Genomic DNA, 14,586 nt, shown 5'->3' with positions numbered 1-14,586 from the left:
TGACACCCCCCATGCCAATCGGAATGTCATGTATGCGTGTGTGTGTGTGTATGTCTTCAAACAGACGTTGACGTTGATGCATAGAATAACGTGTGGTCAGTCAAAACGTGGTGTCCTGTGTGTGTGTGTGTATCGAGTCGTGTCGTAGTGAGATGAATAGAGAAAGATCGATACACCTGCGTGACGTTTGCACGCGTCATGGACTTCGTGTCGCGATGTGAACGTCATGGTTGTACTTTATGTGTTGTCATGCAAACGTCGTACCCTGTGCGTGTTTTCAAATTATTATTATTATTATTTAAAGATACCGAGGTGTTGGCACTCGTGTAGGTCGACAGGCGTACTGTGACGCGTGTGTTCATGCACACGTGATGTTTGACGCGGTGTACTACGTGTCTCTATGGATCTATGGATCTAACTCTATTTATATTTATTTATATCTATGTATTGTATTTTTAGACGTGTGCCTCCAAGAGGTCTAGGGGAGGATGTGGGTTCTTTGTTTTGGAGGGGGCAGAGGGTTTAGCAAAGCAAAGGAGGAAAGTTGTCTTTTGGGTGAGATGGGTGGCCCTGAAAAGGGCCGTTTTGGGGAAGAAACACTTTTCTGCTGCTGCTGTCCACTTGGGGGTTCCAACCAAGAAAAGAAAAACATTTGAACGGGAACTTGAACGGGAACTTGAACGGGAACGCAGGACACGGGAAACATCCTCCTAGGCAGCCGGCCGTGCTACGTCATTCGTGTACCTCTGTTTCTCTTCGCAGAGATAGTGCAGTTGTAGCTTCTTCTGGTGTTTCACCAACCCGGTTAGCTTGAGGTAGTCGCAGTCTGGGGACCACTTGTGATGTGCCGCCCAAGGATCGTCGTGGGGTGCCCATTGTCTAAGCCGCACCCCACATTGGAAACAGCATACCCCATCGGCACCCTGAGTGTAGACAAAGCCCGCATGGGCCATCTCTTCAGCAGTCTGATACATTTGCGTGGGCCACGTCTCAAACGAAGCGAGCCTTCTTTCAAAGCGTAGATAATAGTGCGATGGTGTTTGACTGAGCAGTGACACCGCCTCCTCGGCATGACTCTTACTCCAGTATCCATGAGGTTCTGCACTATCCATCACCGCATCTTCGCCACGCGTCGTCGTCGTCGTCGTCGTCGTACCACTCTTCTTTGTTTCAGCCATTCTAGATGATTTTATGTGACATACACTGACCCACTCGAATCCACGCTTGTTTTATAGGGGAAGAAACGGATCGAAACTCACTGCTTCCTGGTTGGTCCAAAACGCAGCGCACCGATTGGTTTGTTCCGGGGCCTGGTCCGCACCTCGGTTTTCTAAAACGACCTACCCCTGTGTTTCTTTTCCATAGGAAATGGATTTTACCATGGGAGAGAAAGCACAACTCGGTTCGGGTGCTGTCTTCTGATTGGTCGTTGCTGTCTTCTGATTGGTCGACCATCCAGGCTTCGGATTGGTCCGATTTCGATCCTGTTTTGGGGAAGGGTTGTCCATCCCTCAGACGTTCAGCACCTCTTAGAGTACAGACGTTCATCAGACACACATCGTTATCATGACGAGCAACCAAAGTACACCCTATCGTTTGGAGAGGAAAGATATCACCCGCTCCAGACGGCTAAGAACTGCTAATCATACTTATCGTTTGACTTTCAACCCAGACTACTTGGACACCGTTCCACCGGAACGCGTCCCCATGGAACTGCCAGCTTTATTTGACAGGGTGATCGATGACTTTTATGAACAGATATCAGGTCAGAAGGGAGATCGTATTGGTCTAGGTATCGATCATCCCGCTTTGAACACCCCCATACGGATTCCCTTTCGACGTTTTGAAGATCTCCATGGGCTCGATATTTTGCAAGCCGTGGAAAAAGTCCAACAGTCCAACAAAGACCTGAACATCGATGCCACCATGGATGTGACCTTAGTACACGTCGCAGATCCCAACAGGCTAGGATCGGGCAGTGGCCATCTCCGACTGAAAAACGTGATTGGACTCGAAGCTTTTTTAACACGCAAAAAGTGCATCGTACAACCAAGATCAATCCTGTTTGGCACGGGCCCTGGTGGTGGCACAGCATTATGCCCACCAGCCTCACCCTCTGACCCCAGCATGGACCGCCCAGCGAAAGAGACTGACGAGAACGGATCGCGTCGACGTTCAAGACATACGGGCACGGACCTTGTTTCGAAGCCTTGGCCTGCCCGAAGGCCCCTGTCGGGGTCTGGACGACCTCGCACGCGTGGGACGGGCCTTGGCCCCCCTGCATTATCAACTGAAAGTCTACAGTCAAGAGGTGGGTCAGAGACTGTTGTACAAGTGTGATGAGACTCCACCCCACGCCACCGTGCTGCATCTCTACCATCATGATCAGCACTACGATGTCATCACTTCCATGCCCGCTTTTTATGGCTCTGTCCATTACTGCGAACGCTGTGACAAACGTTACGACCATCCCGAAAAACATCCCTGCACCAAGGAATACCGCTGTCACCGCTGCTTCTACTCTAGTTATTGTGGACCCCAGGAAGAGCACGGGATCCCTTGCTTGACATGTCAAGGTTGGTTCCCCAATCCAACGTGTTACACCCAGCATCTCCAGTCACCGTCAGAGGGAAAACCCAGCGTCTGTCAATCGATTCACAGGTGCCCAAACTGTTTTCAGCTGGTCCGCGTCTTGGAGACCCCCATGGCTCACCACAAGTGCTTCGACGAAGATCATCCCTGCTTGGTGTGCCGAGAACCCATGACCCCAGATCATCGCTGTTACATGACGCCTCTCCGTGAAGAAAACGAGGAGGAGGAGGAGGAGGGAGAGGAAGCGGAGAAGGAGGAGGAGGGGGAAGAGGAACAACATCCCCTACGAGACCATGTTCAATACGCCTTCTACGATTTTGAATGCATGCAAGACACGGGGGAACATATTCCAAATTTGTGCGTGGTGCAACTGGGATGTGGACGATGCATCAGTGAAGTGAGCAAGAACTTGTGCGAACACTGTCCATGGAGAGAAGAAGGGTATGGTCCCAGCCGTGAGATCGTGTTTCGAGGCCCCACCACGCGACATGATGTGTGTGTGTGGTTGACCACGTTGCCTGAAATACCCAAGAAGAAGCCCCACCCAGAGGAAGAGGAGGGCAGCACACGCAAGGGGACGACAGCTCACCTGGGGAAAAAAAGAAAACGGGATGACACCCCCTCAAGAAAGCACGCTTCCAAACGACAGGCATCACCCCAGCAGGAGGGGGAGGAGTTGGGGGAAGAGGGGGAGGAGATGGAAGAGGGGGAAGAGGCCATGGAAGTGGAGAAAACAAAGAAGCCAAAGAACAAGAACACCTCCTGTCATACAGTCCCGAAGGAGGATCGCATTTATGTGATGGCCCATAATGCACGATCCTATGATTTACACTTAGTCCTGAAGGGTCTGTCCCCCCTCCTGGTGACACTCCCCACCAAGATCCGACATGGCCAACAAATTTTGCAGATGACCCTGGGACGGTTATGTTTCGAAGACAGCTTAAATTTCATCCCTTACCCCCTGAAAGCCTTTCCCAAGAGCTTTGGGCTGAAAGAAATGAAGAAAGGGTACTTTCCACACTTTTTTAATACGAGAGTCAACCAAACCTACAGAGGTCCCTATCCACCAGCCGTCACGTACGATCCCGATGGCATGTCTCCCGCAGAACGCACCGCCTTCCTCCAGTGGCATACCCAAAAAGTGCAAGAAGGAGCCTTGTTCGACTTACAAGGAGAACTTTTAACCTACTGCCAAAGCGATGTGGACATTTTGAGACGGGGATGCGCCGACTTCCGACAGAACGCCATTCACTCGGTGGGCATGGATCCCTTTGTGGAAGTGCTGCAGCGTTCACCATCAAATCCTTCCGAAAACACGACCTGAAACCCAATACCATCGCCATTCTCCCACCTCAAGGCTACCAACCCAAGAGAATCTATTCTCAGGCCTGTATGCACTGGCTCCACTATCTGATGGAAACGGATCCCCATCTGCACCTCCAGCACGCCAGGAATGGCGGTGAAAAAGAGTTCACGTGTGGAGGGGGTCAACATCGGTACACCGTGGATGGCTACGATCCAGCGACAGGCACCGTCTACGAATTCCTGGGCTGTTTCTGGCATGGGTGCCAGACCTGTCACAAGACCCAACGTGGAGAACCGCATCCCGTCCTGGGCTCGTCGTTGGGAGCCCGTTACACCGACACCCACTACCGCTTGAGTCTCTTGAGTCAACACCCTGAGGTGAAACGGATCGTCACCCTGTGGGAGCACGAGTTTACGAAAATGCAACGGGAGGACTCCGCACTGCGTGCTTTCTTGCAGGGCCCCCACTGTATCCACGTCCCCGGGCCGCTCAACCCTCGCGACGCCTTCTATGGAGGACGCACCAATGCGACGCGATTATGCTACGAAGCCCAAGAAGGTGAAACCATCAAGTACATCGATATTTGTTCCCTTTACCCCTACATTTGTAAGACCGGAGCGTTTCCCACGGGACACCCGACCCTTCTCCATCAACCCCCTGTGGACACGTTGTTTGAACTGAAAGGCCTGATCCAATGCCGTGTCTTACCCCCGAAACGACTTTACCATCCGCTACTGCCTAACAGATCGGGTGGCAAACTGCTCTGTCCTTTGTGCCGCACGTGTGCCGACACCCGGTCAGACTCCCCCTGCGAGCACACGGACGAAGAGAGGTCATGGGTGGGGACGTACGCAACCGTAGAACTCCAGGAAGCCGTGAAGAAGTATGACTACCGGGTGCTTCAGATCTACGACGTATGGCATTTTGACACCTTTGCACAGCATGACCCCGACACCCAGCAAGTGGGACTCTTTGACACTTACATCGATCGACATTTCAAGGAGAAGCTCGAAGCCAGCGGATACCCCGAAGGATGTACGGATCACGACGCGTACATCCAGGAGATCTACGACAAAGAAGGCATTGGGTTGGACAAGGACCGCATCGAAAAAAATCCAGGACGTCGCACGATTGCCAAGATGCAACTGAATTCGCTCTGGGGCAAGTTTGGGCAACGGGTAGACTACAGTCAGAACGTGTATATGAACGATCCTGTACAGTACTTTGCCTTGTGGAGGGATGAACGCAATACCATCGAGGATGTGGTCGTGGTCAACGAACACATGGTGGAAGTGACCTATACCCAGCAGAAAGAATTCCAAACCCCTCATTCTCATTTCAACGTCGCCATCGCTGCTTGGGTCACCGCCCAAGCACGTCTCAAGCTGTACGAGACCCTTGCCCTGGTGGACCGCAGGGTCTTGTACTTTGACACGGACAGCGTCATTTACATTCATCGACCCCACGACGCGAATCCAGAGCTGGGTCATTCGTTGGGCGAGTTTACGGATGAACTGGACGGAAACACCATCAAGACGTTTGTGTCGGGAGGCCCCAAAAACTATGGCTACGAGTTAATGAACCCCAGACCCGATGGAACGCGCATGACCTGCAAAGTGCGAGGGTTCACTTTGAATTACCGAAACCAACGCCATCTCAACTTTGACACCATGAAAGGACTGATACTGGGACAACGGCCTGGGAAAGAGGAGGAGAAAATCAGTTTGGATTACCCTCATCAGATCATTCGAAAAGGCCCTCGGCACGAAAACGCACTCGTGACCCGACCCACCCGAAAAGACTATCATACCGTGTACGACAAGCGACGCATCGTCTACGACGACATCACAGGGCTACCTGTAGACACGCTCTCCTTTGGGTACAGAGACGACTTTCACTAAAATTTTTCATGACAGCGGATCGAAACTGAATCGACATGGACCCCTACAGAAAAAAACGGATCGAAATCGGACCAATCCGAGGCCTGGATGATCGACCAATCAGAGGCCGCGCTCGAACCAGGGTGGCCTCTGATTGGTCGAACCGAGGTTGTGCTTTCTCTCTCACGCTACAAGCCTAACCCTATGGAAAAGAAACACAAGGGTCGGTCCAGTTTGGAAAACCAAGGTGAAAGTCAGGCCCCGGAACGGGCCAATCAGAAAGCAGGACCTCCGTGGCTTTTAATACGACCGACGCTCTCCGGTCATCACTTTTCACTGAACGGACCAAGCAACAACATCGTCCCCTCTGATTGATGTTCCTCACGTTGTGTTGGTTGTTGGCGTTTTATCTGGAAGAAACGCGTGTTTGGAGAGAGTACCATCAAGTGTTGACGTGCCTCCGTGAAGACTTGGAAAGAAACAACAACAACAACGAACAGAACATCCGGACAACATCATGTCGAACAACATGTCGAAACGGTTGAATGACAAGACACGAAGCGACATGAGTGGTCAAGGAAGCAGTGGAGAGGGGAACGGTGACATGACTGCTGAACTGTGGGGTGAAGTGTACGACTTGCTGTGTTTAAAGATGAAGACCGACGACGCGTACGCCAAGTTACGTGCGAAGGGTGACAACCTGATGTGCGACCAGATACGTTCAAAGATGAGGAAGCTGACTGAACCCGAGAAAGGCACATCGAAGAAGACGATCAAGAAGATCCAGAAGAAAAAGACACGCAAACCCACAGCCGTGGTGACCCCCACAGCAACGGCAAAACCCCCCACCCCCACCCCCACCCCCACCCCCACAGCGCCAGTCCCCACCACCACCACCACCACAGCAGCCACAGCAACCACGACTGCGGCGACAACAGACATCGACACGAGGGGGACATCCTTTTTGAAACCTGCCACCACACCTGCAACGCCTGCAAAAAGACGATCACGGAAGAAATTATCTCTGAAGATCTCTCCTCAAGAACAACTGTAAGTACCCTGCTCTTCTTTGTCTCAGTCATTCTTGATGTGATTCATATGCATGACCTATGCCTATCCTAAATGGACTCTGTCCTTATGATTGACAGGACCCCTGATGTCAGTTCAGCCCAGTCCGTGCTAGAACAGTGGTCGGAACAAACCCCTCGGGAGCCCACCTATTCACCGAATGCCCCTGTGACGATGGCGACGGGTGACCTCGATGATCATGAAGCGCTCAAGATGGCCACTCTCCCTTCCATGGATCTGGACACGCTTCCCCTGCTCGAGGCTTCTTGGTCACCAGCATCCCCGGAAGAGGTTCATGTCTACTCCTCAGGTACGCCCATGGTTTGCGACGATGATGATGATGATGACAACGTTGACCTGGATCCTTATGGAGAAGCTCAACTCACTCCCCTACAACGCGAATGTCGTGTTTGCCGACACAACAACATGTTAAGATACATCAGTTGCAACAGCGGGCAAGTGATGTGTCATGCCTGTGAGCTGGAGCTCATAGACTGTACTTGTAGTATGTTGACCTATGACAGCATAGTGACACATGATGACATGCCTATCGCATCTGAGGATCACATCTTATGGTGATCCTCCTCTTCACTCGAAGAACTTTGTCAACACGTCAGTTGCAACCGTGATCAAGTGATGTGTCATGTCTGTTTCAGGGAGGCCATAGACTGTACGTGTTGAACGGTTGGGCCTCTCACAGGTTTGAGGGAGGACCCCCTCTTAGGGACTTGAAGATGGAAGAGCTTGAAGATGGAAGAGGAAAACGTGGTCGCGTTATTGTTGTTGTTGTTGTTGTGGCGGTGGTTGTAGGGACATGCAAAGCACTCCCTCCTCCATTGACTTTTCGTATTTCCATTGTATCGGGTTGTGATTGGTTTTTTTCATGATTAAACAGTGATTGATTGAACTGACTCTTTGTGTCTTGATTGATCTCAACTCCAATAGAGTGCCGAACCGAGGGTAGAGGTTGAGTTGAGATGTCGTCTATGTTGTCTGTCTGTCTGTCTGTCTGTGCCTCTGTCATGTCAGTGCACACCAAAGTGAAACATTAAAATTAAAAATAGATAAAAGAGAAAGGCCATGCTTGAAAGATCAGCTGCCTGGTGTCAGTCATTCCAGGACGCATCGAACCCCCCTACACCCCTCCCCGTGTGCCATGTCATGCCGTGTGTCCGTCAACCCAAACACAGGATGACGTCACGTGATGAGGTGGAGGAGGTGGAGAGTTTCATAAAAGCTAAAGTCATGACCTTCCGTTGAAGGGTGTAGGGTGGAGAGTTTCATAAAAGCAGGCGAACCCTCAGACCTTCTTTCAGTGAAGTCACCGTCATCATGGAGCAAAGACGTTCTATGAATGCCATGTCATCCTCCCGAGATGTCGTCACCGATTCCGAGTGGGTGTCTGAAAAGGCGAGAGAACAAGAAGCGAGAAAACGTTCACTCTTGATGGACGACACACTCTTGATGGACGACAGGTGTCGACTCGGTGAAGTTCTGGAGAGACCTTTTCCTTCTTACACCTTGTGTCAACCTTCTCATCCCCACTATGATTCATTTCAAGAACGTCTGAGGTCTTTTAAAACGTGGCCTCAACAGATGACCCAGACCCCTTATGACATGACCATGGCTGGCTATTTCTATCCAGGACGAGGGGACTGTGTGACCTGTTATTGCTGCGGTGTGGCACTCCGCCAATGGGAAGCCACAGACCAACCCTGGAAAGAACATCTGAAGCATGCCAAAGTCCCCTGCGAATACTTGTGTGTGTTTTGTCCTGATGGAGAAGTGAACGAAAAATACAGACGTTTGGTGTCCCAAGAAGCACGGAAACGAAGAGTCGAGTGTCTTGTTCACCCCAAGTGACAACGTTTCTTTTTTTTTTTTTCAAAGTGGTCAGACGTTCCTACCCTCGCGTTCACAAAAATCACAGGGATGTCCCCCCTCATCCTGTGACTTTTGTTTTGTGGTGTTGGTTCATGTGATCAGGGGGATTAAATTTTTTGTTAAAAACTCATAGTCGTGTTATGTTGTCTGTAGAATGAAGAAAAAACAAAACAGGATCGAAATGCACATCCCGATAAAAACCGGATCGAAATCGGACCAATCCGAAGCCTGGGTGGTCGACCAATCAGAAGCGGCGCTCGGACCAGGCGGGGCTCTGATTGGCAGAACCGGGGTTGTGCTTTCTCTCCCATGGTAAAATCCATTTCCTATGGAAAAGAAACACAGGGGTCGGTCCGTTTTGGAAAACCGAGGTGCGGGCCAGGCCCCGGAACGAACCAATCGGGGGCGCGGCCTGGGGAACCAATCAGGAAGCAGGGTGTCAGTGCCTCTCCTATAAAAACAAAACAAGAGCGAAGCCACTCACACACACTGCATTCTATGAAACCCATCATGTCAACTCGATACAGTTGTAGGATGTGCCAGACCGACAGTCACAGTTACCTGTACTGCCCTGAAGTGACATGTACCGAGTGCCACACTCAAGGTCACCGTCACTATGTCTGTCCGAAGCTGAACAGTCAAGAGAAGCAGGAGAAGCAGGAGAAGCAGTACCAGGGCCCCTGTTACAACTGTGAAGCCCTGGGTCATTTCGCTGCAGATTGCCCAGAACCCCGTCGAAAGAAGACTCCCCATCGCCTGGACCGCTGTTACAACTGTGGAGCCCTGGGTCATTTCGCTGCAGATTGCCGAGAACCCAGTCGAAAGAAAACGTTAGCAACACCGTCCACGTCGACATCCGTGGCATCCGTGGCAACCGTGACCCCCGTGGCCCCCGTGACACCCGTGACATCCGTGGCACAAGTGCTTCATCTCATCGAAGACATGCATTCCGATGTCCTCGACCTAAAAGAATGTCTCACACAACTCCGGGTAGGCATCACACCTCGTCTAGAGAAAAGAAAACGGAACAGGTCCCCCTCACGAAAACACGTTTCAAAGCGCCGACGACACCTTCCGTCCGAGGATGAGATGGAAGTAGAGGATGGAGAAGTGAAATCCTCTGAACAAAGTGACTAACGCCTGGGTCATGCTGCCCCACTGTTTTTATCCGTTTCCCATCGTTTGCAGTTTTTCCAGTGTTCCAGTGTTCCTGCCGTTTCCAGTTTCCAGTTTCCAGTTTGTTTTCCAACGGCCCTTTTCAGGGCCACCCATCTCTCCCGAAAGACAGCTTTTCCTCCTTTGCTTTGACGACCCTCCCACCCCTTCTCCCCTCCCCCTCCCTCCCTCCCTCCCTCCCTCCCTTCACCACCCCCACCACCACCCCCACGCCTATTTCTATTTTTAGAACCACACCACAACAACAACCCTGTCGATCTTGTTCCCCCTCGTACGTGCGCTTCTCCGGGTTTTCCCCCTCATCCCCGGACACGGAAGCGACGCCCTCTTGCATGCGTGCGCCACCGGACACGGATGCGACGCCATCTTGCATGCGCGCGCCACCGGACACGGATGCGACGCCATCTTGCAGGCGTGCGCCACCGGAAACGGAAGTGACGCCATCTTGGATGCGCGCGCAGGTATCCCATCATGCACTGCGCAGGTCACGTGACCGGAAACGGATGTGCCGCCATCTTGGTCCCAGAATCTGGAGCGGTCCCAGAATCTGGAGCGGTCCCAGACCGATGCTAGTTACTACTCACGGGTGGCTCAGTCGTCTAAGGCGCCGAGATTCGCTGTGCAGAGTTGCGTCTCTTGGGCATGCCAGAAACCTATGATTGTGGGTTCGAATCCCGGTTCGCCCCGACTATGTTTCTAGGTTTGTCAGCCCCATTCCCGTGCCCGTGGGTTTCACCGAAGTGGTAAACGTCTGAGACCTGCATCACTTCGGGCTGTCCTCCCACATTAAGCTGACACACCGCGATATAACTGGAATACTGTTAAAAGCGGCGTTAAACCCAACTCACTCACTCACTCACTCACTCTTCACTCTATATGCCACTGTCATTATACAATGTAAACAAAACAAACCCAATGTTTTATTGTTTTATTCAGAAAAAAATCACATACACTTTATAGTTACACATGATAGACTTCTTATTCCCAACATAACGTCACTGTTTTATTAGCACTTGCCCTCCTTGCAACCCTGGATTGCTAAAGTAGTCCTGGTGTCACTCTAAAGGGGGTGCGGGTGGCCCCGTCGAATAAGGCGCCGATATTCGCTGTTGTTGTTGAACCCAAGCCACTCACTCACTCACTCACTCACTCACTCATGCATCAACCAAGTCAGCGAACCTAACCACCCGATCCCGTTAGTCGCCTTTTACGACAAGCATAGTTGCCGTAAAAAGCGACTATGCTTGTCGTAAGAAGCGACTAACGGGATCGGGTGGTCAGGCTCGCTGACTTGGTTGATGTATGTCATCGATCCCAATTGAGTAGATCGATGCTCATGATGTCAATCACTGGATTGTCTGGTCCAGACCCGATTATTTACAGACCGCCGTCATATAGCTTGAATATTGCTGAGTGCGGCGTTAAACAACAAACAAACAAACAAACAAACAAACACTCACTCACTCAGTCTCACTTTGCATAGATATAGATTTAATATTTTCATTCTCATATTATCCTAGACGTATGACACAAACAGCAATAACATGGAAACAGTATGTCTACAATCGCATTTCCACACATCACAAGTGTTTAAGACATATGGACAAATAACAGTTTACCTGGGTTAGATTATTTTGGAGTTAAGGGACTCAAAGCCTTTAATTGTAGGGGTACAAGGTTAAAAATGGGGGTCCCAATCTGCAAATTCGGAGTCCCAATCTACAAAAATGGGGGTCGCAGTCTACAAATTGGGAGTCCCAGTCCACAAAATGTCGGTTCCAATAAACAAGATGGGATTCATATTCTACACAATGGGGGGGTCCTACTAAACAAGATGGGGGTCACAGTCTACGAAATGGGGGTCCTAATAAACAAGATGGGGTCCCAGTCTACAAAATGGGGGTCGCAATCTACAAAGTGGGAGTCCCAGTCAACGAAAAAGGGGGTTCCAATAAACAAGATGGGGGTCATAGTTTACACAATGGCGGTCCCATTGGACAAGATGGGGTCCCAGTCCACAAAATGGGGGTCTCAATAAACAAAAATGGGGTCCCAGTCTGCAAAACGGGTGTTCCATTAAACGGAATTGGGTTACCAATCTACAAAGGGGGGGTCCCAGTCTACAAAATGGGTGTTCCATTAAACACGATGGGGGTACTAGTCCACAAAATGGGTGTTCCATTAAACACGATGGGGGTCCTAGTCCACAAAATGGGTGTCCCATTAAACAAGATAGAGGTCTCCTCCTACGAAATGGGGGTCTCAGTATACAAGATGGGGGTCACAGTCTACGAAATGGGGGTCTCAATAAACAAGATGGGGGTCACAGTCTACGAAATGGGGGTCTCAATTAACAAGATGGGGGTCACAGTCTACGAAATGGGGGTCTCAATAAACAAGATGGGGGGTCACAGTCTACGAAATGGGGGTCCCAAATTAATGTCCTACACCGAATACAGAACGCTAACATTTGCGTAAGAGTGCGCATACCCAGAGGCCATTATCTAAAAATAAATATGGGGTTCCCAACCGTGTCTACAAGTGTCACCGGAACACTTCACAGGTGATTGTTACAGTCGGAAAATGGAGCAGGACTTTGAGACAGACGGGTTTTTTCAGCGAGCACTTAAAGATAGCACTCGTCTTGAACATGTTGACAATATAACAGTCAGGGCTTGTATAAAACACATTCTAAAGGAAGACATGATATAACAATGTACAGTTCCTCATTATTGCAAAACCTTCCTATTCCGGACGATGGAACATTACACTCTCGATACACCAGGCAGGTTGTATCCGGAGCTCGCTTATATACCGGATTGGGCTTGCGGACCCCAAAAGAATACTTGATAATTTTATTATTCTAAGACTCATAGGATTGACGACGTCAAGTCACGTGATACCGAAACTGAAACAGAGCAAGAGGCATTCATGATAGTCCGTGCCATTCCGACTGTTTCAGAACGACTTGCATTCGGAATCGATCGCATGCGAGCCTCGAGATAAGTATGTGATGTCACACTTAAACGATTGAATGTGACCGAGATATTACTCGGATGTTTTTCATCACGTATAGAGTTAATCCAAATCGCATTTGCCAAATGTTCATGCGATGGGTTGACACATGTCTCTGGTATTCGTTACTCGAATTACCCTTCACATCATTTTTATCGAGCACGGGTATGCGGTGGCACAGTCTTCATAACATTAAAAACCGCAACAGTCACATCCCCTTATGACCTTGACTTTAAACTTGAAAAACGTGGCGTCAGACGTTGTTTGAGGACCACAGCACGCACATCCAATGATCAATATTAAACACACACATGTCTTGTGTCGCAGGTCGCAACGTTAAAACGCTCCACGATTTTCTTAAAACGCATTCTGTAGATAATTGACGGAATACAACGTTTATAGCCGATCATGCAGCGTTGTCTTCCGTCGGCACTTCCGCCGGAACTTCCACCTCCTCCTCCACGGTGACGGCGGGACCGCTACGTCTGAGGAAGGCGACGATGCAGGTGGAGATGAAGGAGACGACGTACATAGACCCCGCCATCATGAACGGCGACGTGAACGACCCAGTCACATCGTACAGCTTCCCTGGAACATATAACAAGCACAATCTACATCAAGGGAGGTTTGCGTGCTGCGCATTGATTGGCTGACGTTCATCCATCAATGCTCTCGACACTCCCTATTTGGGGATTGGGGGTTGTCTACTTTGATCAAAGGATATTGAGTTCTTCCTGGCTGAAATAATGTCGACAACAATTAATGTACATTTGTTTGTTGTTTTACGCTTCACTCAGCAATATTCCTGCAGTATGACGGCGATCTGTAAAAAATCGAGTCTGGACCAGATAATCCAGTGATTGACATCATGAACATCGATCCACGCAATTGGGATCGATGACATGCATCAAACAAGTCAGCGAGCCTGACTACCCGATCCCGTTAGTCGCCTTTTACGACAAGCATAGTCACCTTTTACGGCAAGCATGGGTTTGCTGAAGACCTGACCGCCTCCGTGGTCTAGTGGTAGAGCGTCCGCCTGGAGAGCGGAAGGTCCGGGGTTCGATCCCCAACCGCGTCATACCAAAAGACGTTAAAAGATGGTAATTGTTGTTACCCTGTCTGGCGCTCGGCATTAAGGGGCTAAAACAAGGACTGGTCGGCTCGGAGTCAGTATACTGTGTCTGAGTGGGGTATTCATGTTAAACTGCGGCATGGTATCTCAGTGAGCTAGCACTATAAATCGGCATCAGTCCGGACTAGTACAAGCAGCCACACAAACACACCGAGTACATGCACGTCGCTATATAAGTGCAATAATCTTGGACGCGACGTTAAACCCCATTTCACCTCACCTCACCTTGCTGAAGACCTCTACTATCAGGACATGCTAAGAAGGTGTTTCTTGCCTAAGACAGGAATTTTGTATAAGAACCTCAAAAGCAACATAGGTGTTACATGGGTGGGAACATGTCAGCCAAGATTCTGCATTGCTTTCATTGTGATCAGCAAATCATTTGTCTCTCTTGCGGATGTGCAGCAAGTTTTCATAAACAGTAATAATAATAAGTGCATTTATAATGCACCAGATTCCACTCACCAAGCGCTACACTATTATTACCCCGGTCAATGGATCAGTGAGCACTCGATTTTCATTCTCAGCTA

General features: G+C 50.0%; 4 protein-coding genes across 5 annotated transcripts in view; 3 read left to right on the top strand and 1 right to left on the bottom strand.

The window, feature by feature from the left end:
* The first annotated feature begins 3,984 nt into the window (after nt 1-3,984).
* Nucleotides 3,985-5,799, top strand: LOC125378523. Its single transcript, XM_048393943.1, has one exon. The coding sequence runs from the start codon at nt 3,985-3,987 to the stop codon at nt 5,797-5,799; it is 1,815 nt and encodes a 604-aa protein (XP_048249900.1).
* A 1,179-nt stretch (nt 5,800-6,978) lies between these two features.
* LOC125378521 lies at nt 6,979-7,753 on the top strand. The gene is made up of 2 exons (XM_048393941.1): nt 6,979-7,156; nt 7,503-7,753. Exons 1-2 carry the CDS (start codon nt 7,040-7,042, stop codon nt 7,731-7,733), a joined length of 348 nt encoding a protein of 115 aa, XP_048249898.1. The 5' UTR covers nt 6,979-7,039; the 3' UTR covers nt 7,734-7,753.
* A 425-nt stretch (nt 7,754-8,178) lies between these two features.
* Nucleotides 8,179-8,709, top strand: LOC125378522 (E3 ubiquitin-protein ligase XIAP-like). The gene has a single exon (XM_048393942.1). The coding sequence runs from the start codon at nt 8,179-8,181 to the stop codon at nt 8,707-8,709; it is 531 nt and encodes a 176-aa protein (XP_048249899.1).
* A 2,589-nt stretch (nt 8,710-11,298) lies between these two features.
* LOC124116548 (monocarboxylate transporter 12-like) overlaps nt 11,299-14,586 on the bottom strand; it is a 38,947-nt gene continuing 35,659 nt past the window's right edge. For both annotated transcript variants that reach the window (XM_048393930.1, XM_048393929.1), the window contains one exon: nt 11,299-13,509. In XM_048393930.1, the coding sequence (XP_048249887.1) occupies nt 13,328-13,509 (182 nt within the window). In that variant the 3' untranslated portion in view covers nt 11,299-13,327. The remainder of the gene's footprint in view (nt 13,510-14,586) is intronic.

The sequence above is a fragment of the Haliotis rufescens genome, unplaced genomic scaffold, assembly GCF_023055435.1.
Source record: "Haliotis rufescens isolate VD_foot unplaced genomic scaffold, xgHalRufe1.0.p SCAF_122, whole genome shotgun sequence".
NCBI classification, from domain to species: domain Eukaryota; kingdom Metazoa; phylum Mollusca; class Gastropoda; order Lepetellida; family Haliotidae; genus Haliotis; species Haliotis rufescens.
This window is presented reverse-complemented; position numbering and strand designations above follow the sequence as displayed.

Coding starts and splice junctions, on each gene's coding strand:
- LOC125378523 (XM_048393943.1), top strand. CDS start 3,985: ATGCACTGGCTCCACTATCTGATGGAAACGGATCCCCATCTGCACCTC.
- LOC125378521 (XM_048393941.1), top strand. CDS start 7,040: ATGATCATGAAGCGCTCAAGATGGCCACTCTCCCTTCCATGGATCTGG. Junction 7,157..7,502: donor GGTTCATGTCTACTCCTCAG/GTACGCCCATGG, acceptor TGTCTGTTTCAG/GGAGGCCATAGACTGTACGT.
- LOC125378522 (XM_048393942.1), top strand. CDS start 8,179: ATGGAGCAAAGACGTTCTATGAATGCCATGTCATCCTCCCGAGATGTC.